We start from the raw sequence: 26,409 nt of genomic DNA, 5'->3' as shown, positions 1-26,409 counted from the left end.
TGCATATGTGCATATCGCTATCCTATGACATTTGACACCTAGTGTATATTAAATTATGAATTTACTGAAAGACTAGTTTACATAGGGGTCTAGGGATCTAGGGACAGCACACAAAAGGCTGCCAGTCTCGACAGGAATGAAGTTAATGTAGCGCGCGGTGTGTTGCAGGCCCTGCACTCAGTGGATCGCTGGTGAAGAGCATCGGCTTCGAATGGATGCTGTTCGGCATCGCCATCTTGAACTTCATGTACGCGCCGCTCATGTACCTGCTCAAGAGCCCACCGACCAAGGAGGAGAAGCGGGTAACGTATGGTCCCGTCCCCTACCGCCGCCACCGCTCCAGCTGCTGAACGTGAAGAAGGCGCGTCGTGCGGTGTTACACTCTTCAGATCTTAATTCTGACTAGGGAGCGGGCGGGTCGCTTTCGTACTGTTACAGGTGGAGGAAGAAGTACCAGCGGACAGCGAATGCATTGTCAGTACCTGAGACCGCTAGTAGTCGAATGTGTGAAATTTGCTGGCGTCAGATATCATAGGACGGCATCTAACATCCTGTACTATCTTCTGTACCTCAAGAGGTACAGCAACTCTGTATAACAAAACACTTGTAGTCCGAGGAAGTCTCAGCATTACTTTTATATGAAAACGAGAATGAGGGAGGAAGGGGAAAGGATGGGCTGGAAACTTGTGGCATCCAACAGCACGGGGCATTATGATAATGCAGCGGCGAGCGTTGAAAATCGGGACCCGAACCCGGATGCTCCGCTTCTCTATAGCGTTTCCTTGAACCGTCTCGGCCATCCGGACGCACTTTCCGTCAGACTGAAATTCTGAACTTATCGCACGCTGCAATGCAGGATCCATCGTCCATTAACCCCCTGTTCGCAACTTATTGATACCTATAGGAGTTCGGATGATGTTAGTACATCCGCATTGAAACTAATGTCAAGGAGTCGTCGCTCTTACAGAGATATATATACTGTAACTAACCTGTTTCTACGGGTTATATCGTTATTATTGGGAATGGAAATGCTCATTGATTGTGAAATTAACGTGAGAAGATTAGGGTCGCCACCGATTCTAACCATACAACTAATTAAAGGTTTGGCCGAATCGGAAAATAAATTAATTTGATCACAGACCAAAACTCATAAAAATGCATACGTTGTGATGTTGCTCATAGGGGATCCGATGTAATTAATAGTACTGCCCGTGCACTGTTCACGAGAATCAAACATTTAAAATAAAATAGAACATGCATGAACACTGTGCAGAAGATCAGCTCCCAGCAACACACCTGAAAATAAGACTTAATCTAAAGCATTTGTTTTAAAATAAAAGCGGAAACTAATTACTGGACCTCTGCGTAAGAAAACGCGTTGGATGTGCTAACGGGAAAGCTATGAGGTGAGTGGCTTAGGTGCAAAAACGTAACCTCGGAATACAAGAGAAAATTGTGGATAAAATCATTTATTCCTAAGATATGGATGTGAGGCATGTACACAATTCCTGATAACATTAAAGAAAAGCATCGATACATTCACCGTTATAATCTACACCTAAAATCATTGGTGTGAATCATTCATACAACTGCTGTTGCCTGATAACTGATCGCAATATCTCGTGAAACGGTACACGTTTCGCAGTACACCCGTGTGCCTACGTGGTTTGTGGAGACGCAATTTCTAAGTATTGTGGCCAAATTGCAACAATGTCACATCACGCAATCATGAATAGTTAATATTCTTTAAAACAAACATGAGATCGGACAGTTAGTGATGACTGTAGCCCAACAAACTCTAAAGTTCAACCACGTGATTGGCTCCCCACGGACGAAAGATACATAAAGCAAGGAAAATTTACGAGAAGGCAGAGCTATTAATATTTAGAAAAGTAAAAGCTTATACAGGCACAGCTGAATGCAAAGAGACATTTATACAGAAGTGAGTGCTCACTTCTTATCGACACCTTTGTGTGCCGCTCTTCCGGCGGATCCAAGTCTGCTCTAGAAATTTACTAAAAGAAAAATCTCCCAAAGTTTTGCATTTCTTGCTGCGACAAGGCAAAGCAATGAAAAGTGAGACCAAAATGCTAACAGCTGTCCTCTCGCCAAGTAACAACGCGCCACGCGGTCAGTCTAACTCACCCTTCTTCGACTGGAGCACAGCTGTGGACGCTTCCCGTACCGGCGGCAGACTGCCTCCCTTTTTCTTCTCCAGCCTCTTCCACGCTCCGCGTGGCCCGGAAAATCCAAAGATGCCATTTCCGCCACCAACCTAACGCAGGTGGATTTCTCACTAGTAGCGCAAACCTCTTTGCCTACTTGACCACTACGAGAGTTGGCTATTCTGCACAACTGCTGCTGAATCTGTATGACTATCGCAGACTTTCTGCAGCAGACTACGCCACCCTCTAGCAACGTGACACACAACCACGTTCATTCAATCACACCACTATGAGAGTCATGAGGAAAGAGAAACAAGGAAAAGAAAGAGAGATGCTAGTGAAAATGGGCTACCGGACTAATGAAAGGTGGCTACAGGATCCTTTCAATACCCGAGAGGTGTCTCTTCTGTAGGACACAGATGACAGGCGCCGAAAACTTCTGTGCACGAACTTTTCCGATACATGCTTCACAGATTTCACAAAATTTACTTTAGACTTCTCTGCGTATAAATTGAAAATTGTCTTTGGATATGACATAGCGAATTTGTAAGCGTAGGCTTCCACGTGTGTTGTCACAGTCAGTAAAATTCTTCTGCGTGCGTTACCGCATTGTGAATGTACAAAATTCCCCGACGTTTCACCCACTGTTGCAAATGGACGGCCTGAGGGTGTCTTTCCTATCATTGAGGAGAAACACCTGAGGGTGTCTTTCCTAACAGTTAAGAAAAACAGTCCGAGGAGGCCATTTACAACAGTGGCCAAAAAGTACGGTCACATACCCTGAAGAATTTCGTTGACTAACATAGTGCATCGTTTAGGGACAAATGCTTTCATCTCTAAAGTATATGGAAACCATTCCGGAATTACACATGGTCGCTTATAACTTGAGAAAAATAATTTCTCTTTATAATAGATTTTTTCTCACTAGAAGACACAAAAAAGTACCATGTATTCCCTAAGGTGTAACAGTGTTACAAATACCTTGATATAATATGCAGATCATGGCTTGATGAATCTGCACTTCGCCCAGACCGCACCATCAGCTGGTACCGAACAAAGTTTTTCCGTACGTTCACCAACAAGTCTGAAGATCTCCCCTCGAACTGCAAATTATCTGTTAATTATTAAATGATTCAGGTCCCAGCATGAGGCATTCGACCATTATTCTGCTCACGTAATGTGGTGATGCCATCAAATTGCACCATAGACTTTGCGGTTGGAGCTAACAATAACATTTGAAATAGAATGTGTCATGCAGTTCCCAATAAACGCAAGTGAAAGGATTAATTTTTATTCGTCATGAAGGATTCGTGGTGGGTTATTTAAGGCTGTACATCTTTAGCACCCAAAATATTTCTGTAAAAGTCTGGACGAGTTGACCTCAGCCAGTAAGGACGTAGTAGCGTTCCATGGGGTCACCTACTGCAGAGGTCATTTTATTCTTATCAAAACTGGGAATCGGAACACCTATCGACATGAGTTCATATTCGTAACGTTATGCGCTCACGGTTTCCACAAGCATTGAAAGTCTGTTACAGGAATTTAGAACACCTTCATATAGCACAATGTTATTTTACACAACATATTTTCCCAATATGAAAGCATGACTGTAAAATTCTGAAAAATACGTTGAACCTGATAGCGAGGAGTATGTGCTGTAAGATATATCTCTTGCCAACCAGGGGTATAATTTTGGACAATGAAGTTCGAAGGACCGTCCGAAAAGTAGTGCTCAAGATGTTTATACCAAAAATATGAGTACCTGTTCCCTAACAGCACGAATAAATGGCGCCAGCATTTAGGGGATTCATTACTTAGAGCTGCTAGACACGCTGTTTCAACACCTTTTGAGCGGGAAGCCTACACACTCACGATAGTGATAAAAGCTGAAATGAAACGAAAACAGAAAATACGAGTGTTTCTCTTAGATAGACTGTCGTAAAGCAAGCATTTCAAATCGCTGTTGGACGGTAGTCGAAGATTAATGCTTAGATTACTTCGTCACAGACACTGCTGTCGCATTAGGGGAGACATTGGCGTATTGGTTTATTTACAGGCATCTCTTGCTTGTTTATTACTTTTTTGTACAGTATTTTGTGTTATTTTAATTTTAATAGAAATTTCTTAGTTCCTATGTACAGTTTTTGTTTTAATTACTCCTTTTTTATTTGTATTTTGTACATATTTGTTTGTTTTGTTAATAAAGTTTCATTTTATTTTTAACTGTTTATCATATCTCTCACTCTTTTATGTCTCACCAGGATGTATCAAACTGCACTAGCCTTCGCTGTTCAACAACTACTTCCACGTAATCTAGGACGTAATTTTCTTAAAAACCGCCATCAGCACAATAGCTAAGGAGAAGAACAGACATAAACAAAAGACTTTTCAGAGAACGTCTCGCCTACCTTAGCAGATGGATAGCTGCAATTTTTGCTTAGTGTATTCACGCTGACACATAAAGACACAGTACTTCTATTTATTTTCAGTCTTGCTCGTGCTTCAAGAAACAGCGAACGCTATAAGAAACATGCACTTAAAAAACTGTCCATGAGGTTCACACAAATTAAATATAGTAAATCAACTTCAAGCTCTGGTGAACACGAATCATTACTTCTCGAGAATATTTCACTTACAAATGTCACAGACAAGATTATTATAAATTCATGGATCGAATAGGGAGTGCAGGGTGACTACAAAAACTCCGTTACCTCCTTTAAACATGTTAAACATTGTATTATTTTTATTAAATATTTGTTAAATATTCAACTTCTCCAGAAAAAATACACATTACTATATCCCACAGCAGGATTTAACTGTCCCGTCGTTCTACGAACACAAAATAATTCAGAGCCAGGTTCACTGCGACATTGTTCGCAGCATCACTGGAGGAATCCGTTTGAATATCAGCCTGTCAGTATCGTCTAAGTCATTAGTCGTTGCGTACTGTTTCTTTGCAACAATTCTTTTGATAAAATCTCAGAGCGAACTGTCATGTCTTATCCATCGCCAATCTAGCGATCTGTGAGAACCTCATTCAGAATTCCCACATCGAAATAGCAAAATGAGAGGCGCACCATCTGTCTGAAACCAGCGGTCTTCTGTAATTCCTTGTCCCTGTAACAGGGGTGTGAACAAGGTCCTTAACATCTGAAGATATTGATGTTGTTTGGCGGTACCATCAAAAAAATATGAATTCTAAAGTTGTCTGTTATCGAAGCCGCCCATAACATAACATAACATGGGGAAGCTTATTCTCTACCTCATAACAATATTGGTTCTCCTTTGACCAAAAGACGATCGGGAGCTCCGGTGAATGGCACATTCAATCACTTCTCCACACTTAGGAATGTTGTTCAAAGATCTTTAGCCGTACAACACACGTGTCTTACCTTCGTCTCAAATTCCTGTCCGACAACTGCCGAACATACGATGATCCATAAGCGGTACCTTGAAGTCGTCCTACTTTCGCGCAAAGTTGAGTAAGACTCACCAAGTTCCGCTGATATTTTCGAGTCGGGTTCATTGATGAATTTTTCGCAAATGCTCCGATATCTCCGCATTATTACTCTCTTGTTGATGCCCGATCATTTCTCAGTTTATCCTGTACACTACCGGCAGGAAAAAGGTTTTGTTCACATCGATGAAGTGTTCTCTTTGGAGATGGTTCACGACCGATCGAATCTGGAAGTTCGTTAGCTCTTGTTCCAAAGACTGTCCACATCATGGTCTTCCATGAAGGTGTTCGCAGTTATGCGTTCTAAAAACCTGTAGTCACTGGTGTCCGCCATTGTTTACGTAATCTGCAACAAACAACAGATAACAGTGCGAGGTCACCGCATTGCAAGTCTGCTACATCGTACACATATCCATCTTTCTAGGACGTGACGGAACGCTGGGCGACAGGAACTGAAAACATTATTTACTCCATCAAAAGCAATGAATACTAAATTTCTTAAGCTGAGAAATGGCTTGACTACATTCAGTTCTGTCCCCTGCAATTTTGAACCCATATATATCCAGAAACTGTCTCCAAATTTCATTATGCAGATGATACACCACTCTAAGACAAGAAATAAAAAGCGGACGGCTATCGGTAGATTCGATGTAAATATACAGACGAACAAATGATTACAGTTTCAGAAAAACTGAATGATTTATTCAGAAGACAAGCTTCATAAAGTGATCAAATCACTCCGGGTTCTTAGCCGTACGATGGCCGACACTCAGGCTGGTATCACACCGCTGTCCAGGGCATCTCCAGATATGTCTGCGGTGATAATATGGGCTCAATTCAAAGCGGGGATCACTAAAGACATTGCTACTTCAGTCAATAACCAGGCCGAAGACGTGTCTGTAAATGCCCTTGACAGCGATGGGACACGAACCTGACTGTCGCTCTCCATATGGCCCCGCAGCCAGGAGTGATCGTCTGTGGCGCCGATTCTTTTCGTAGTAGGACCCCTTTTCGCTGTCATCCGCAACACGCTTACAACACAGCTGTGCGTCGACGACGTTGTTGTTGTTGTTGTGGTCTTCAGTCCTGAGACTGGTTTGATCCAGCTCTCCATGCTACTCTATCCTGTGCAAGCTTCTTCATCTCCCAGTACGTACTGCAACCTACATCCTTCTGAATCTGCTTAGTGTATTCATCTCTTGGTCTCCCACTACGATTTTTACCCTCCACGCAGCCCTCCAATACTAAATTGGTGATCCCTTCATGCCTCAGAACATGTCCTACCAACCGATCACTTCTTCTGGTCAAGTTGTGCCACAAACTTTTATTCTCCCCAATCCTATTCAATACTTCCTCAATAGTTATGTGATCTACCCATCTAATCTTCAGCATTCTTCTGTAGCACCACATTTCGAAGGCTTCTATTCTCTTCTTGTCCAAACTATTTACCGTCCATGTTTCACTTCCATACATGGCTACACTCCATACAAATACTTTCAGAAATGACTTCCTGACACTTAAATCTATACTCGATGTTAACAAATTTCTCTTCTTCAGAAACGCTTTCCTTGCCATTGCCAGTCTACATTTTATATCCTCTCTACTTCGACCATCATCAGTTATTTTGCTCCCCAAATAGCAAAACTCCTTTACTACTTTAAGTGTCTCATTTCCTAATCTAATACCCTCAACATCACCCGACTTAATTCGACTGCATTCCATTATCCTCGTTTTGCTTTTGTTGATGTTCATCTTATATCCTCCCTTCAAGACACCATCCATTCCATTCAACTGCTCTTCCAAGTCCTTTGCTGTCTCTGACAGAATTACAATGTCATCGGCGAACCTCAAAGTTTTTATTTCTTCTCCATGGATTTTAATACCTACTCCGAATTTTTCTTTTGTTTCCTTTACTGCTTGCTTAATATACAGATTGAATAACATCGGGTAGAGGCTACAACCCTGTCTTACTCCCTTCCCAACCACAGCTTCCCTTTCATGTCTCTCGACTCTTATAACTGCCATCTGGTTTCTATACAAACTGTAAATAGCCTTTCGCTCCCTGTATTTTACCCCTGCCACCTTTATAATTTGAAAGAGATTATTCCAGTCAACATTGTCAAAAGCTTTCTCTAAGTCTACAAATGCTAGAAACGTAGGTTTGCCTTTCCTTAATCTTTCTTCTAAGATAAGTCGTAAGGTCAGTATTGCCTCACGTGTTCCAGTATTTCTATGGAATCCAAACTGATCTTCCCCGAGGTCGGCTTCTACTAGTTTTTCCATTCGTCTGTAAAGAATTCGTGTTAGTATTTTGCAGCTGTGGCTTATTAAACTGATTGTTCGGTAATTTTCTACGCTCCGTTTTGCTGCCGTTCATGGCAAGCCTTCCTGGGTCTACATTTCAGCAAGATAATGCCCCCACGGACACGGCGAGAGTTTCTACTGCATGTCTTCGTGCTTTCCAAACCCTACCTTGGCCAGCAAGGTCGTCGGAGCTCTCCTCAAGTGAGAACGTAAGGAGCATTATGGGCAGGGACCTCCAAATAGCACGGGAATTTGACTATCAAACACACCAATTGGACAGACGTTGGCACGATATCCCTTAGGAGGACATCCAACAACTCTATTAGTCAATGACAAGCCGAGGGCCTGGAATGGACCAACGCATTGTGGATGAGACGCCCCGCTTAACCCGCAGGACAGGACAGGTAGTTTAAATTGTGGAAAGGGGCCACAATACAGGGCTGTCAGTTACAATCGAACATATAACTTTATTATTCGATCAAACACTACAAGAGCATAAAAATTTTTTAAGCACACAGCTTTAATCTTTTGGACTTAATTACCGGCTGAAAGCCACCTTAATTTAAAAACGGCTGAAGGCCAATAACTTAAAACGCAAGCATAATCAGAAATTTAAAAGGGAAGCCTTATCTTACAACAGTTCTTTATTTAGGCTGAAGGCCCAAAGAATCTGATATTTCAGAACAAACAATTTGAATTCAAAATCGGCTGAAAGCCCAACACTTAAAATTCAACAACATTAAGACCTTTATAATGCCAAAGGTCTTGCGTAAAACAGATTTAGGCCGAAGGCATTAAGAGCAAAACAACTGAAACTTACATTAGGCTGAAGACCTAAAGAATCTTACGTATTAAGGGCAAAACAATTTTAATTTTAAAAAAATCGGCTAGAAGCCATACAAGTACAAACAACAAGAACAAATTTTTTTAAAGAAGGCAGTACACCCGAGGGCGCTCAGATGTTCGAGGGTCGGCCTGGAATTCAAACAATAACGCTCGCTTAGGTGAGACAGACAGTCGAGCCAACCATTCACGATCCGACGATAACCCAACCGACAGACAGTCATCGGACCAAGCGACAGGATAACTTATCTTTCGTGTCCGGGATTGGTGAGCGACGGACCTCGTAGCAATCGGAACAGCTCCTCACACTCGGACCGCGCTTGGACGCCGCCAAGCCACCGGCAGACACGCGCCACGGAGACTTCCTCTCTGCTCCACGCCAACCGACCAACTGCCCAGGCCAGGAAACGGCGAAATGACCAAATATACGTCAGACGATGAGACGACCAACCAACGGTTGTCCCGCTCCTATCTCCCTCAGTCGGACAGTTCATGTGTGTCGCCAGCGGTCGGCGAGCACTGGCTGTCGGCGCCTCACCGGCGCTCCGTCCCCGACTTCACTGCTGCTGCGCCCCGACTGCACTGCTGGTCCGTCTCCAACTGACTAGTCAGACACACGACGACTCGGAAATACTATCGATCGCTCCAAAGATTGTACGACAGTGCACTTACCGATACGCGCTGCTGCTGCCGCTCCCGGGCAAGTAAGGCAGGAAGTTAGTGACGCCAGTAAATGGAATAAGAAAACGAAGCGGCAGTACGGTAATAGAAGATGACAAACAATAAATGGCATGAACACGAGCCGTGCAAGGCTCAGTGGACTTTCTCATTTTATGAAGCTGTTCCTCTTGAATAAATCATCCTATTTTTTTGATATTTTGATTATTTCTTTTTCTGTATGTGTGCATCACATCAGCCGATTTTCGTCCCATTCGTATAATTCCCCCGCGGTGCATCGAATTTTTTTTGTGTATATGCCTAGTGGTCCAACGGACCAGTCTCTCAGAGGTAGAATAAACAGAAGATTTGCGTGTGTGTCACAAGAATTTCAGGAGGTAGAAATTAAAACCACACTCACTGGAGACAGAAGTTACAGCGTTTACCTGAACAAAGAATTCGTATGGTACTGTCTGCTGGTCGTATTAGTAGACAGTATATTACAACGCAGCAGCAAACCAAAGTACCTGGGCTTTACTTTGGACGGATCACTTAACGGGTCACTTACGTACCGGTACCAATATTTCCAGAAGTGAGTAGCCACAATAATTTATTGCAAGAGATAATTGAGACTTAGTTGGAAGACGGCGTAAATACTCAGAGAACAACAGCACTTGGTCTTTAATCTGTTCATCATCTGAACATAGTCCGCCCCCGCTAGATGAATGGCCAACGTGACGGATTGCCAGTCCTCTGGGCCCGGGTTCGATTCCCGGCTGGGTCGGGGAATTTTCTCCGCCCAGGGACTGGGTGTTGTGCTGTCCTCATCATCATCCTTTCATCCTCATCGACTGCAGGTCGCCGAAGTGGCGTCAACTTGAAAGACCGGCACCTGGGGAACGGCCTGCCCGACGGAGGCCCTAGTCATATGATAAACTCAAATCTGAACATAGTTCAACTGAATAGCGTAATAATCGTAGTACCCAAACGATAGTATGTGTTTTCAGTGTAGACAGCCGGCACATAGTGTATCTGATACCATTCTGCCTACGCCAGCATAGGGGGCCCCAGAGCTAAGTAACATCGCTCCACCTCACGTAAGAAGGCGGTAAGTTCTGACTCGATTGGGGACAAGAATACAGAAGAATTAGTCTCTTCTCATTCACAATATTATCCCAAAAGCCTCTGTAAACAGATTGAAATTACGTCAACTATTCTGGTAAACGACCATGAACCTATTAGCATTGCGTTCTATCTCGTGGCTGTCTGATCCAATCAAGAATTGTTGTGAGTCGAGAATCCAACTATGAAAATATCGGGCTGCAGTCTTCCTTGCACCTCCTGAACCGAATCAGACAGAACAACTGCTACTCTCTGCAGTTGAGGATGGTGGAGCGCTCCAAGCTGTGAGTGTAGCAGACAGCGGCACATCTCGAGAACGGTTACCCCTTACGTGCTTTGCCGGATGCCTGGAAGAAATAGATCAAGCTACCACTAAAGCAATTATGTGACTGGAAATATTGGCCATTAATCTTTGATTTCTTTAACTGACTGTTTATAATTCCTTTGTCTGAAACTTTTAACGTGCTTTTTGACTGTTCAAGAGCATCAAATGCTAAATAAATAAAACTAGGAACGCCTTATATACAAGGTGATTCAGCTGTCCCTAACTCTGGGTTTTATGCAACTCACAACACCTTGCAAACCCACGTGTGAGACTTTCATATTCTCTCACCCGCTACGTGCAAACTACTAGTGCTACAGAAAGAAATTAACAAGACCTTTTTGTAGGAAATTTAATGTAGTTAAATTCCGTACCGGGATACGTTTTCGTTGGAGGCCTTGTTTTTGGAGTTATTAAAAAAAATCGCGTTTGCAGGTTACTTTTGGACGCTTTTCTTTTATAATTTGAAACCTACAGCCACTAGTGAACACGTATTCCAGTACAAAATTTAACAGCATTAAATTTCCTACAAAAAGCTCTGTTTCATGTTTTCTGTAGAACTAATACTTTGCGTGTAGCGATTGAGAGACTATGAAAAGCTCACGCTTGGTTTTCGAAAGCACTAGAAATCGCCTAGAGCCTATAGGTTGTGGTAGCTGAACCATCCTGTTCAGTCCCTTTAAGGTAATTAAATTCCTGCGATTCATTTATTTAATTTACTTCTGCCTCCGAGTGCTGTAACAACTGACCATTAATTTCTTTTTTCCAAAGATTTAATGTTCCGTTGTCAACTACCTAGCTGCAGACGATAGAATTATTCACACTAGACACAAGTCGATGGTTAAAGAAATGGAAATACAGTGACTGTCGCCCGGTATCACTCATGGAGGAAACTCAGAAGATCCACAGCTCATATAAGAAAATAGTGAAAGAGAACATAAAATAATCGTAAAGTTCACTCATCAGACAATTTCTGACTGACCTGTTTAATGATATTGGATCTTACAAAGAACTTGAGATGCCAGTGTCATACTTTAAAACAGATGGGTTTCTTTAGCCCGGAAAGCGAAAAATTTGTGGAATTTTGAAAATTATGCAGTTATTGACTCATGAAATACATTATGCAGACCAGAAATTGTTTGCTCATAACTGATTAATTACCAGAAGAAATGAACATAGCCTGGCTGCTGCTAGTCTACTAACAATGATGTAGGACGACGGAGCATGTTGCAGTGAGTTCGTTACTTGTGCGACGGCAGGCACAAATGTGGAGGGTTTACATCTACATCTACATCTACATCCATACTCCGCAAGCCACCTGACGGTGTGTGGCGGAGGGTACCTTGAGTACCTCTATCGGTTCTCCCTTCTATTCCAATCTCGTATTGTTCGTGGAAAGAAGGATTGTCGGTGTGCCTCTGTGTGGGCTCTAATCTCTCTGATTTTATCCTCATGGTCTCTTCGCGAGATATACGTAGGAGGGAGCAATATACCGCTTGACTCCTCGGTGAAGGTATGTTCTCGAAACTTCAACAAAAGCCCGTACTGAGCTACTGAGCGTCTCTCCTGCAGAGTCTTCCACTGGAGTTTATCTATCATCTCCGTAACGCTTTCGCGATTACTAAATGATCCTGTAACGAAGCGCGCTGCTCTCCGTTGGATCTTCTCTATGTCTTCTATCAACCCTATCTGGTACGGATCCCACACTGCTGAGCAGTACTCAAGCAGTGGGCGAACAAGCGTACTGTAACCTACTTCCTTTGTTTTCGGATTGCATTTCCTTAGGATTCTTCCAATGAATCTCAGTCTGGCATCTGCTTTACCGACGATCAACATTATATGATCATTCCATTTTAAATCACTCCTAATGCGTACTCCCAGATAATTTATGGTATTAACTGCTTCCAGTTGCTGACCTGCTATTTTGTAGCTAAATGATAAAGGATCTATCTTTCTGTGTATTCGCAGCACATTACACTTGTCTACATTGAGATTCAATTGCCATTCCCTGCACCATGCGTCAATTCGCTGCAGATCCTCCTGCATTTCAGTACAATTTTCCATTGTTACAACGTCTCGATGCATCACAGCTTCATCTGCAAAAAGCCTCAGTGAACTTCCGATGTCATCCACCAGGTCATTTATGTACGAGTATATTGTGAATAGCAACGGTCCTATGACACTCCCCTGCGGCACACCTGAAATCACTCTTACTTCGGAGGACTTCTCTCCATTGAGAATGACATGGTGCGTCCTGTTATCTAGGAACTCCTCAATCCAATCATACAATTGGTCTGATAGTCCATATGCTCTTACTTTGTTCATTAAACGACTGTGGGGAACTGTATCGAACGCCTTGCGGAAGTCAAGAAACACGGCATCTACCTGTGAACCCGTGTCTATGGCCCTCTGAGTCTCGTGGATGTACTTGGTGCACAGTACGGCGATCCTTCGTTGCGGTGGTCAGCTGTGCTACACCGCAGCCTTGATAATGAGTCTGTCTGCCCTAACGTTCTCCTGAAATCCAACATCGGGCTGCGGTTACATCTGACTGCCCCAGAAACCAGCGCATAGTCCTTAGATCCCACAACTACAGGTCTAAAATCTAGCACATCGAGAGCAGAGTTTGTAATTTGCAAGCTGACTCTGTTACACTAAACATAGTAAGATACAAGAATGTGAAAATTACGGCAATAAGAAATGTCCAGTCCAGCTACGAATATACGCTGCCTGACAAAAATAGTGAAGCACGCAAATGACATGTCGGAAGTCAGAGTAACTTCGTTCACGTACACACCTCTGCAGGTATCTTTTTTTTTTTTTTTTGTCATCAGTCTACTGACTGGTTTGATGCGGCCCGCCACGAATTCCTTTCTGTGCTAACCTCTTCATCTCAGAGTAGCACTTGCAACCTACCCTACGTCCTCAATTATTTGCTTGACGTATTCCAATCTCTGTCTTCCTCTACAGTTTTTGCCCTCTACCGCTCCCTCTAGTACCATGGAAGTCATTCCCTCATGTCTTAGCAGATGTCCTATCATCCTGCCCCGTCTCCTTATCAGTTTTCCACACATTCCTTTCCTCTCCGATTCTGCGTAGAACCTCCTCATTCCTTACCTTATCAGTCCACCTAATTTTCAACATTCGTCTATAGCACCACATCTCAAATGCTTCATTTCTCTTCTGTTCCGGTTTTCCCACAGTCCATGTTTCACTGCTGTACTCCAGACGTACATCCTCAGAAATTTCTTCCTCAAATTAAGGCCAGTATTTGATATTAGTAGACTTCTCTTGGCCAGAAATGCCTTTTTTGCCATAGCGAGTATGCTTTTGATGTCCTCCTTGCTCCGTCCGTCATTGGTTATTTTACTGCCTAGGTAGCAGAATTCCTTAACTTCATTGACTTCGTGACCATCAATCCTGATGTTAAGTTTCTCGCTGTTCTCATTTCTACTACTTCTCATTACCTTCGTCTTTCTCCCATTTACTCTCAAAACATACTGTGTACTCATTAGACTGTTCATTCCGTTCAGCAGATCATTTAATTCTTCTTCACTTTCACTCAGGATAGCAATGTCATCAGCGAATCGTATCATTGATATCCTTTCACCTTGTATTTTAATTCCACTCCTGAACCTTTCTTGAAGTGGGTACGTTGATAAGTGAATTGGGGTGGAAATAATTAAATCAAAGGTATTTTTCGTTGTACCTGGATCTTCTCGTGAAATTTTAATCGCCAACTTTCTCCTCCGATTGCGAAAATATTCTGTCGGCACTCATCTATATAGAGGGAAATGATCAAAACACTAAAATACGAGAAATCAGAGATCGCATAGAAAGACTTAAGCGCTCGTTTTCCCCCCGGGCCATTGGAGAGTAGAACAGTAGAGAAATAACTTGGAGGTGGTTCGATGAACCCTCTGACAGCCACTTGCATATTGCAGGTATGTAAATGATAATAACTGCAATCCTCTGTGACAGTTGGTATGCCCACCGGAGTGTTGTTCCTGTTTAATGTTGTTATCAATCCTCGTGGGGAATAGGAGGGGTGTGAACAGCTTTAGCTGTTGAGTGACCATCATGAAGAACATGGATATATCGTGTACTCGTGGGAAAAAGCCTTATTTGCTCCTGACGTTGTGGATGTCCATTTGGGAGGCTGGCCGAATGCTAGAACATCCAAATTTGTAGGGCATTCGGTTGTGACAATGACGGCAGGCATACACTTATACACTTCTGGCCACCAAATGGGAGGGTCACCGTATAGTGCACCAAGCACATCGTAGCCCCTACACATCTTCCCCTGCCATCCGTGAACAAATAATGGGCTCCCTGCAGCATGCTGTGTTACCCCAAGACCAGCAACAGACGGACTACAGAATTACCGTTCCCTGCGTAGACTATCCTTGACACCAGTGGAGTGGAGCGTTAACAGCGAAACATAGACTGCTGATCGATGGGGTCACAATATGTTCAGCGACGCATCGCGGTTCTGGAGTATCCTGGATGATCATCAAAGGCGAGTATGGAGGCGACGTAGTGGTATCACTGTTCAATGGTTTGGAGAGGCATAGCGGTGTTATGCCTGTCTTCATAGTGTAAGGAGCCATCGAGCACGACTTCAGCTCCTGACTGGTAGGGATTGAGGGAACGCTGACAGCACAACGGTACGTCTCCGATATCGTCCGTTCTCATGTGCTACCTATTATGCGACTTTATCGTGGTACCATTTTTCAGCAGGACAATGCTTGACCACGTGTCCCTATGGGATGATTGCTTGATGACGAGGTTCTGCTATGGCCAGCGAGACTCGTAGATCTGTCCACGAAAGAACATTTGTGGAACCAGTCCAAATGTCAACTCGGACCCATTGCCAGTAACCACAATATGAAGTACCTGTCATAACACCTATGGGCCAGCTTTGCTCAGCGAGAGACGACCGGCTTATGAAAGTCTTCCCAACCGTATTAGTGCATGTATCCAAGCCATGTGGTGTACAACGTCATACTGATATGTGGGCGCATACTATCAAGTTATTTTTAAGTTTGAATAGATTTTGTAGTCACTGCAATGACATCACATGCTCTCTCAACCCTTGAAGTGGGTACGTTGATAAGTGAATTGGGGTGAAAATAATTAAATCAAAGGTATTTTTCGTTGTACCTGGATCTTCTCGTGAAATTTTAATCGCCAACTTTCTCCTCCGATTACGAAAATATTCTGTCGGTACTCATCTACATAGAGAGAAATGATCAAAACACTAAAATACGAGAAATCAGAGATCGCATAGAAAGACTTAAGCGCTCGTTTTCGCCCCCGGGCCGTTCGAGAGAAGAACAGTAGAGAAATAACTTGGAGGTGGTTCGATGCACCCTCTGACAGGCACTTAATTGTGAACAGCTGAGTAACCATGTAGATGTAGATGAAGTTTCATTATCTGCCCTCCAGTTCTTCTGGGTGCTTCACTTTTCTGTCAGGAAGTGTAGTTAGCATTTCATATCAGTTGTAGAGGACATTACAAACTGTGTTATATTTGTATGTGCCTATTTGTATGTACCTATAACTAATCAAACAACTCTCGGGAAGTTACATAAAGAAGTTTAGAGCAATTTTGATTACGGCAAAGAGATTAATGATGAATACAAAACAAACTTAGAACAGATACAGATTTCTTTACAAATATGGTAGGTCACCACTTTCTTAAATTTGTGGCTACAGAAATTCAAAAAAGAGATCTTACAATCAAGTTTTCCTGGAGTTCCATCTTTATCTACGATAATGATGGAAGCTGAGTAAATGAATTAAAATTTCGTCATGCCACTACAATTTCGTAGATAAAGATGAGACTTAAATGTCTTGAGGAAAATTTAATTATAAGATCTGTACGATTACCTAAGGTACAGGATTTATCCATTACGTCGTACGCTGGGGTGCTATTACAATGCCGGAGAGCCCTGTCAGTAGTGACGGTTTGGGGGGAAAATAAGCTGAAGATATGAATTGATGTTTGTATTGGGAAGGATACTGGAGATAGGTAGTCCGTGCAGTACCCTTAGCCATAGTGCTGCGCTGGTGTAATGATCAGCATTCCTGTCTAGCAAGCAAGGAGACCCGGATTCAAGTACCGGTCGTGACACAAACTACAGGTCATTTACTCAGATTCCATCACTACTGTTCAAAAAAGAGAGATGTGTCCCACTTCTCTCTTTATCACTTTAGGGCAGGAGAAATTGGCAGCATGAGAAATTACCTCTCGAATCGCTGTACATTTCAGCCACGATATTCGACCATTGTTTCTACTGTAAGGCACAAAGAAACCATCCTCTTAGTGATGGTCCGTAGTCGGCAACCCCAGGTGATGACCGATTACTAGAAATTTATTATGGCTCCTAGGTACCGCGAGAAGAATGCAGCAAAACTTCACACTGACTTCTTGGAGGTGATTGGGAGGACTGTTTGGATCCAGACAGTATGCATCTACCTCCACGCGTTCAAGTTGTCCTCGATTGGGAGTCCATTATGGACAACAGTTCAGTCCTTTCCCTCCCTTAGCCCTCCACGACACCCCTCCCCATCAGGACATTGATGTGTACAGAGGGCTGAGAAGTGTGATCACGAAATGGAATCTGGATACACATTTTGCCTGACGCTAGATAATTGTCCTAAAAGCGTGCGAAGACGGTCGGGTACTAATGTACGCCTCAGTCCTTCAGGGCGACGTGGGTCAGCCGTATTTTGCTGTGGTATCATGTGTGGTTATCGGACGCCTCTATTCGCTATAGAGTGTTATTTGAGGACTGAGCATAATTTGGACTGGGTCTTCCAATCTATTGTCTAGCCCTATAGTCTACATTTCGTCGATGGTTTCGTCTCTCAAGATGATAATGCACTGGAGTGGCGCACCTTTCTCGTTAAAACCTCCTTCCAAAGGACAGGAATCAGACGAATGAAGTGACCTGATAATTTCTGTTGACTTTAAACCTATTGATAATGCTTGGGAACAGTTGAAATTTTTCGTGCGTCCTCCCACGAACCTTCCTGACGTAGCGCTTGATCTCAGAAGGTGCAATGACGGAGAGTGGTTAAGTCTGAACAGCACATCTTGTCCATCTAGTAGGCTGCACGCTAAGCAGGCTCGAAGCATGGCACAGCTCACAGGGTGGAGCTACACCTTTATTGATTGTTACCCAATAGCAGAATGTGATTCTACAGATGTGCAAAGGCATGTACTTTTGAGCACATTGTTTTTGTTTGGTTACTTTTTTATTTCTCATACAACAGTTTTTTTTGTTTCTGAAGTTAAAATCTTCTGGGTTATTAGGCTGCGTAATGTATCTTCTAAAATGATCGACGTTTCGACCCCTGTGCTGGGATCTTCCTCAGGATCTTCTGGTGTCCACTACTGCTTTTGTTTAACAAGGCGTATATTTTCATTAGATGCTTCCTCAGAATCTGCGCCCACACCTGTTCGCAGATATTCAACTAGTGCAAAACTTTTTTTGAATAGTTTATATGCATAATTCGGAAGCAAGGTCGGATGCACTTCGTCAGTCGATGTCCCTCAGTAGTTAGCAAAGAACCCCACACACTAGCGATGGATTGCAGTGATCCGTTGCATTAGGGACTGATCGCTTCGTAGATCGCATATGTGTTGGCAAGTCGTAGCGATCGATCGCTGATCACTGACCCCAATGGAAATCCCAGGCAATCTGGTGTATCGCATGCGATTCCTGCTTGCGATATGGCTGCCTAGCTATTTGGCAGTGATGTGTGGCAATATAGCTACGATTCGTTTCTCTATAGTACGAGAGCCCACGACCGAAATTTTTGGCTTATAGCAATATGGACAAAACCATGTAAAATCGGTAGATTCAATTACCCTAAAAGAAAAAATACTAATTACAGAAATTTGTCGTGTTACGTCTGACCTGACCACATTTTTTAAAATGCGGTCAGAGACCTTTATGAAAATTTTGCCGGTCGGTTACAAATCATTACGTCATAAAAGTTTTGGATGCGATAAAAAAGTTGCCCATTTGCAGCAAAAATTGATATCAGACAAGTCTAGACCAGGACATTACTAATTAGACCTGTTCGACATTCAAAAGTTATTACGAGATCGTAAGAGGCATATGAAAGTCTATCTTGCAAGCCAACCAATAAGTTGTTATCCTTACATTTCGGTCTGATTTAATGGTTCAAATGGCTCTGAGCACTATGGGACTTAACTTCTGAGGTCATCAGTCCCCTTGAACTTAGAACTACTTAAACCTAACTAACCTAAGGACATCACACACATCAATGCCCGAGACAGGATTCGAACCTGCGACCGTAGCGGTCGCGCGGTTCCAGACTGTAGCGCCTAGAACCGCTAAGGTTCGAAAGCATTGTACGGAAAAATTTTCTAAATAAATTGCACAAAAACAGAGCGAGATAAGTTCAAAAAATATAGTTTGTTTAAAAAGAAAAAGGAAACGTTTTTAATCACTGTCGGACTCAACAACATTATCGTCATCATCAAAATCACTCTCCACGTCACTACCAATTTCTTCAATCTCTTCTTCTGGAAAACAAATGTAATTAGCCAGAATCGCTGATTTCTTTATACAAATCTTACAGTCCGCTTTAGCCTTTGTGGATATTGATTATTCATGTAAAATAACTTCTCACATATCTGATAACTGGCTACCGGTGAATCCCAAAAATCGTAACGTCGCTTGTCGTCATACCATCCGAAATCTGCGGGGATTAGATTTGTTAGATTTTTCTCATGAGCATTTCTCCAAGTTTTCGAAATATATTTTGTTTTCAGTACACGCTACTCGGTAGACCGCAGGCGCCAAAATCAGATAAATCCACATTTAAAGCTGTAGAAGAATGTTCACTTTTCATTTTTCAAGTTTCTCTAAAAATGTTTAATCTAACGGAATCAATATTATTATTCCTTTTTTTGTATAATTTGCTCGTGAATTCTTCTAAGACGTTCAATACATTCCCAGATTCAAATGTGTATCTATCTAAATCTGTGAAAGCTGTTTGGTTGAGTGTAGAATTTTTCGGCATTTTGAATGGCTTTTTTCTCACTTGCAATAGAATGCCGTATTATAATCGCATCCGGTCATAGCATGAAAAGCAGGTAAAGATTTTCCCAGGGAAATTCGATTGTTTCACACAGATGCGAAACGCGTAACGTTGGAAGTTACCAACGCCAACATCCATCCAAATCTTTACGGAACGTTTTACATATTCCAAATTCCCCAAAATTATAATCAAAATTTCAGTGCTGGATAAATATTCGACCTCATGAACTAATCTGAGAAACATGATAAACAATCTCAATACCTGCCTCCTCCTATTCTTGACAATTTAGATCTACATTAATTGTCTGATTAACATTACCGTTTTCAAACCAGTATTCATAGCACCTTTCGCGATTAATATGGGTGCTTTTGTTCGCTGTAATATTAGGGGTGTCCTTCTGTGACCAAATGCTGATTAAAAATTGGACCACAGCATCTTAGAATGTTATATTTTTAAATTCTTTTGCGAAATCCGAAGGTCTAACTGGCACCGTTCCGTTCGTGAGATGTGAATCGAGGGACAAGAGCGTAATAGGTAAATAACAGTTTCTAACATAAGAGGGGAACAAGAGCTGGAATGTTCTTTTCGTTTCTGGAAGTGTAGGTGACATCGAAAATGTCTGAAAACATACATTGTCGTAATAAAATGACAGACTCTATTTGCATGTTTAATTTCAGACGCATTGTGATATACCATCTGTTTTTTTTTTCTCTCATCTGAGAAATGAACCCCCGCTGAGACCTATTCGGTTTGAGGGTCATCTACTCTAACGATTTTATACGGTTTTCGCTGTAAAACGAACTATTATGAGACGTGAGTTAGACAACGGAGTTGCCATTTATATTAAGAAGTAATACAAAATACACATTCCGATTACGAATGATTGCCATTTGGAAGCTTGTACTTTAGAAATAGAACTGACGACACACTGGGCTCCATCTGATGATTCTGAGCCATAGGCATTATTAAAGTTATTTTTACATCTAAAAAGAACGACATACAGTAATATTAAGTGGACATTTTAATTTAAGAGTTTGTGTCGCATCTATTACACAGCTATACACATTCAAGTCCTTTGTCATTTCATATAATCTAACTCTCCTCCACATAATTATAACATTTCTATAAATACATCGAGACTGGAAAATAAATTGCGTAAATGCTTCATGCAAAACTTTAAAACTAAAGAATGAAAAAAGAATTTAGGACTAGTAAATGAAAAATGAACTGTCTCAACACACTGGAAAGATGTACTCAGTTAACTTGGCGTCAGTGAAAAACGTAATGTATTTTTCAGAAAAACCTACAGCTCTGAAGAAAATTGTTTCAAAACACGTTTAATAAATTGTAATTCTCGTTTATTTTAAATTTAATTTTTACAAGTATTCGTGGGAATACGAAGACACCTGCAATTGCTGTTGACCATTGTAATTTACTTTTCATAGCAGAACTTCTCGACACACTGGCATTCATTATGCTGATCGAAGTTGCGTGGAAAATCGTTCGTGTTTGGGGTGTCGAGGCGAGCGACCGATTGCAGACGATAACGCATGCGACGGATCGCTACAATTCGTCGCTCGTGTGTGTGGGGCTCTTAACGGCGAATGCCGGACTTCTACGGAAGCAGCAGCAGCTAGCATATAAAAACACAGCTTTGCTCCAATGTTGTTCCTATCGAAATTCTTATTTGCTCTTACGGTAGCTTCATAAAATACTGCCAGTACTGCAATTTGGCTCGTAATAGTTAAAACTGCGATCATTTACTTTTATTTATTGAAACAGTTTTTCCGCTACCGCTCATTCCTTCCTGCTGTTCTAAGATTTGATTGAAATAGTGAATAACGAACCGTTGCGAACCTTAGTTCATCGAGCTCGCCCGTCACTGAGGTCTACCAAATATCTTCTCCACAGTGCTGACGTCCGTGCCACGTCAGCTTATAGCAGCACTAGCAGCTTCATCGTACCTCACCCCTCCATTCTGAGGGGTGTCAGACGGGAAGCGGCCCGTTTCTAACGATCTAGTTCTGTGCTGCACTAATTGGCATCATTAGCAGTGCGCTGCTAATGAGAACCTTGATAGCTAGTAGGAAACACATTCAGTGCATATACAGTATTTCATACGAAAGGCGCAGTGTAAGTGCCAGAGAAAACAACATCCTTCATGCAACCGTGAAATCGTCCGTGAAATATGACTGCAGCATTATCAAAAGTACTCTGTTACCTGCCAGTACCTAGTGAATGACTCACTATATTTTTATTCTTTTCATTTGATCTTCTTTCAACAGGTTTAAAGTATCCATCATAATGAAGTGACACGTAATTGTCATATCCGGGAAAGAATCAATGCGTGGGAGAAAATATTCATTGCATTCTTATTACGTAGAAAGTTCCCTTTTGGCTCATGCTTCTTTCACCGTTATTTTATTTCCAATGAGCACTACGACTTCGACAAAAATAGGGAAACACCGCGATAAATGTATGCTTGAACATAAATACAGATGCTAACCAAGCTTGCAGGTTGCGCTGCCGTATTTGACAACGAACGGCATTTATGCAAAGTCCTCAATACAAGTATCAGTCCTGGTCACAATACTGTTCTGTGTAGTTGTGAATGCATTATGTCGGAGCTCAGTGAATTCGAGAGTGGGCAAATCGTTGGTGCTCGAATATTGGCTGCCCCCGTAACCAAGGTAGGCGAAGTGTTTGGTGTTTCAAAAAACACCTTATCGAAGATTTATACTGCATACAGGGAAAGCTGAAAACCATAATCCGCTAAGTCACAACGCCGACGAAGGAGTCCGTTGAGTGATCATGACAGAGGTTCATTGAAGATGATTGTGGCGAAAAGCTAGAGGACGACAGCTACAGAGGTCACTGCAGAACTGAATGTCGTACTCGCGAAACCTATCACTGCCAAGACAACACGAGAGGAGCACCACTGACACAAATGCTCGTAACACCTATACTTGATTCCTAAGCCATAAAACCTGGACTGTGAAGCAATGAAAGAACGTCATTTGGTAGAATGAGGCTTGTTTCACATTGTTTCCAACTTCTGGCCGACTTAACGTGCCAAGAACGAAGCCTGGCGGGGGTTCGGTGGTGATTTGGGCAGTGGTACTCCATGGGTCCCAAAGGTCCTCTGCAAAGTAGTGCACCTGCAAGGACCATCTGAACAGTTTATGTGATCAGCTGCATCCCATGGTACAATATTTGCTCCCCAACGGTGATTCTGTTTTCCAAGACGGCAGAGCCCATGTTTACAGAACTCGCATCTTCCAGGACTGGTTTTGTGAGCACGAGAATGAATTGTAGCATCTCCCTGGACACCACAGTCACCAAATCTCGATATTACTGCGCCTCTGTGGTCTGCTTTCGAGACAACGGTGCCTGATTGCCATCCACCTCATAAATGTTATCTGAAACTTGACTACATTTCCGCTGAAAAACATACAGGACCTGTATTTATCCATTCTGAGATGACTGGAAGCTGTTTCGAATGCCAACAATTTTCCTGCATGGTAACGTGTTATGTTTTTGGTGTTTCCATATTTTTTCCAGATGCTGTACACTTCACAAAATGTAATGTTTAATTGGAATATACTGACTTCCAGAAAGATCTATAAAAGAAAATCTCACCTTCCTTTATAGAGCTTATCGGTAACTACTGTCCGACCCCGGTAGCTGAGTGGTCAGCACGACAGAATGTCAATCGTAAGGGTCCAGGTTCGAATCCCGGCTAGGTTGGAATTTTCTCCGCTCCGGGACTGGGTGTTGTGTTGTCTTAATCATCATTTCATCCCCATCGACGCGCAATTCGCCGAAGTAGCGTCAAATTGAAAGCCTTGCACCCGGCGAACACGACATTTATTTTAGTAACTACTAATTCATATTTGGACGTTCATAAATTTCTATTTAGGAGATGAATTCCCTATTTCTTCCAGCACTATGCAAACAACAAGATTCATTACTTTCATATACCGCATGCGAACGACTAATGAAAAGTAATGAAGCAGGGTTCTAATATCGTAGAGGAAGTCTTTTGTCTGCACGAAATAGAACAACGGAACACAGTATCGAATGCAAATGTGGTTGAGATACCTATCGATAAATTTAGAGCATCGTCGTTTCATTAGTCGCTCAGTTCCCTATCATTCGTAAGTTGGGCCGGCCAGAGTGGCCGAGCGGTTCTAGGCGCTACAGTCTGAAACCGCGCGACCGCTACGGTCGCAGCTGCGAATCCTGCCTCGGGCATGGATGTGTGTGATGTCCTTAGGTTAGTTAGGTTTAAGTAGTTTTAAGTTCTAGGGGACTGATGACCTCAGAAGTTAACTCCCATAGTGCTCAGAGCCATTTGAACCATTCGTAAGTTGTAAATACTAAGGACGAAAATTTTTCTCCAGCGTGGGCTATAATGTAGCATGTGCAAGAGAAATTTTAGTCTCTTAATTATGTGAAATCATCCAGGTTGCGTATTTTATCCAGTGTAGTTTCAAAACGGCTCCTGTAATCAGGGATTCATCACATGAATTTCAGTATCTCAGGAACAGATAACGAAACCGGATGCCGTCCGAAACTAGCAGACGCAATCCAGTGGCTCTGAAAGCCGGTTGTGTAATTCGTACACAACGATAACAGCATATTTGGGATTAGAACGGTAGTTCATGCTGAATCACGACAGAGGGAGTAAACAACTTTCTAAAATATCGTCAGCCGTTCGCTTACCAGTGAAAATGCTATAGAGGACTATTGGCCGACTGGAATTAGGTCAAACCAGAAGAGTGCACTTGGTTAGATGGTGATTGCGGCAATAACGTCCAACCACATCTTCCTCACCTAGAATTTTCGTCCCAGGATGAGCAATGTCCACCACACTTGCTGATCATGTTTTTTTGTGGTTGTAAGGAAGTATAACGCGGTAGGATAGTCGATTTCGCCTACTGCAGCATGTTTTCTATCACTTGCAGTCTCTCCTCCTTGAAAGGCGCATGGCCACGTACCACTAAAGCGAGACCATTGAGTGTAGGAAGACTTCGCATTCTGCATCAACTGGCATAGCGCAGACTCCTTACCTGTTACATCTGCTGATTTGTTTACCTGTTTCACAAATACCCTAATCATCTTCATCATCAGCAGCAGCAGAATTCGCCATTTCACTTCCAGTTCTGTATAAAGACCACCCCTAGACTTTCACATGTATTGCAGTCTTCAGCCACTCGTCCACCTTAAATTCTTAATCTTTACTAAAGTCGCCAACATGCCTCCATTTGCCGTCTCGAACTTTTTCTCTCATTTGGAACTTTCTTGATATGTTATTTCCCTGGCAAAATGTACCTCCGACCACTATTTCTTTTTCACTGCAGTCACACACTGTTCAATCACATACCTGTCGAAAGTCTCAATAACCACCTTTTGCAGCTTGTACTGCAGCGAGACTTGAACGAAGAGAGTTAATGAGATTCTGAAATACACTGACACGGATGTGGAAGCATGCCGACTTCTAGTGCTATGGTCAGCTGCATTAGATTTCTCGGTTGAGGATCCAAGGCGCGAACAGCCCGATCAAGGTGGCCCCACAGATTCTCGATTGCGTTTAAAAAATGGTTCAAATGGCTCTGAGCACTATGTGACTTAATATCTGAGGTCACCAGTCACCTTGAACTTAGAACTAATTAAACCTAACTAACCTAAGGCCATCACATACATCCATGCCCGAGGCAGGATTCGAACCTACGACCGTAGCGGTCGCGTGGTTCCAGACTGAAGCGCCTAGAACGGCTCGGTCACCCCAACCTGCTTGCGTTTAAATCCGGGGAGTTTGGCATCCACGGGAGTATGGTAAACTGATCCTGGTACTCTTCGAACCAAGCACGTACATTGCGAGCTGTGTGATACGTAACATTGTGCCGCTGGCAGATGCGATCGCGCCGAGGAAAAACAAACTGCATGTAGGGTAGACATTTTTGATAATTTGTGCGTTACAGAATGACTAGGTCGCCCAAGGAAAGCCCTCCAGCCCGGATCCACCTGACCATTGTTGCAGCGTGTTTACTTCCAGATGTTTCTCGTCGTACACGGCAACGGCCATCTCTCCGATAGAGCATAAAACGTGATTCCTCTTAAAAAATCCGCCTGTTGCCACTGAGTAGTCGACGAGTTGTAATATTGGCGAGCAAATTCCAACCTTAGTCGCCGGGGAACAACAATCAGCATGAGTGCATGAATCAAGCGCCTGGCTTGCAGGCCCATACGCAACAACGTTTGCTGAACGGTCGTTGACGAGGCATTGTTGGTCGCACCTTGGTTAATCTGATGTCTCAGTTGCTCAACAGTTGCACGTCTATTCGCACGTACAAATCTCAGCAGCCATTGTTCACCATGTTTTCTCTGGCCCACCGTGCACCATAGTTGCCTCGGGGCCAGTTTTGGATAGCGCCTTTTTATCAGACACTGGGGTG

The 26,409-nt window shown here is 42.7% G+C and overlaps 1 protein-coding gene across 1 annotated transcript in view; it reads left to right on the top strand.

Moving 5' to 3' along the window:
- LOC126169519 (synaptic vesicular amine transporter) overlaps positions 1-26,409 on the top strand; it is an 848,981-nt gene that overhangs the window by 801,919 nt on the left and 20,653 nt on the right. The window contains exon 12 of the mRNA XM_049920648.1: positions 169-302. Within this exon, the coding sequence (XP_049776605.1) occupies positions 169-302 (134 nt within the window). The remainder of the gene's footprint in view (positions 1-168; positions 303-26,409) is intronic.

Source organism: Schistocerca cancellata, chromosome 1, assembly GCF_023864275.1.
Source record: "Schistocerca cancellata isolate TAMUIC-IGC-003103 chromosome 1, iqSchCanc2.1, whole genome shotgun sequence".
Lineage (NCBI taxonomy): Eukaryota > Metazoa > Arthropoda > Insecta > Orthoptera > Acrididae > Schistocerca > Schistocerca cancellata.
Note: the sequence above shows the minus strand (reverse complement) of the source record. Positions and strands in the feature narration are given on the sequence as shown.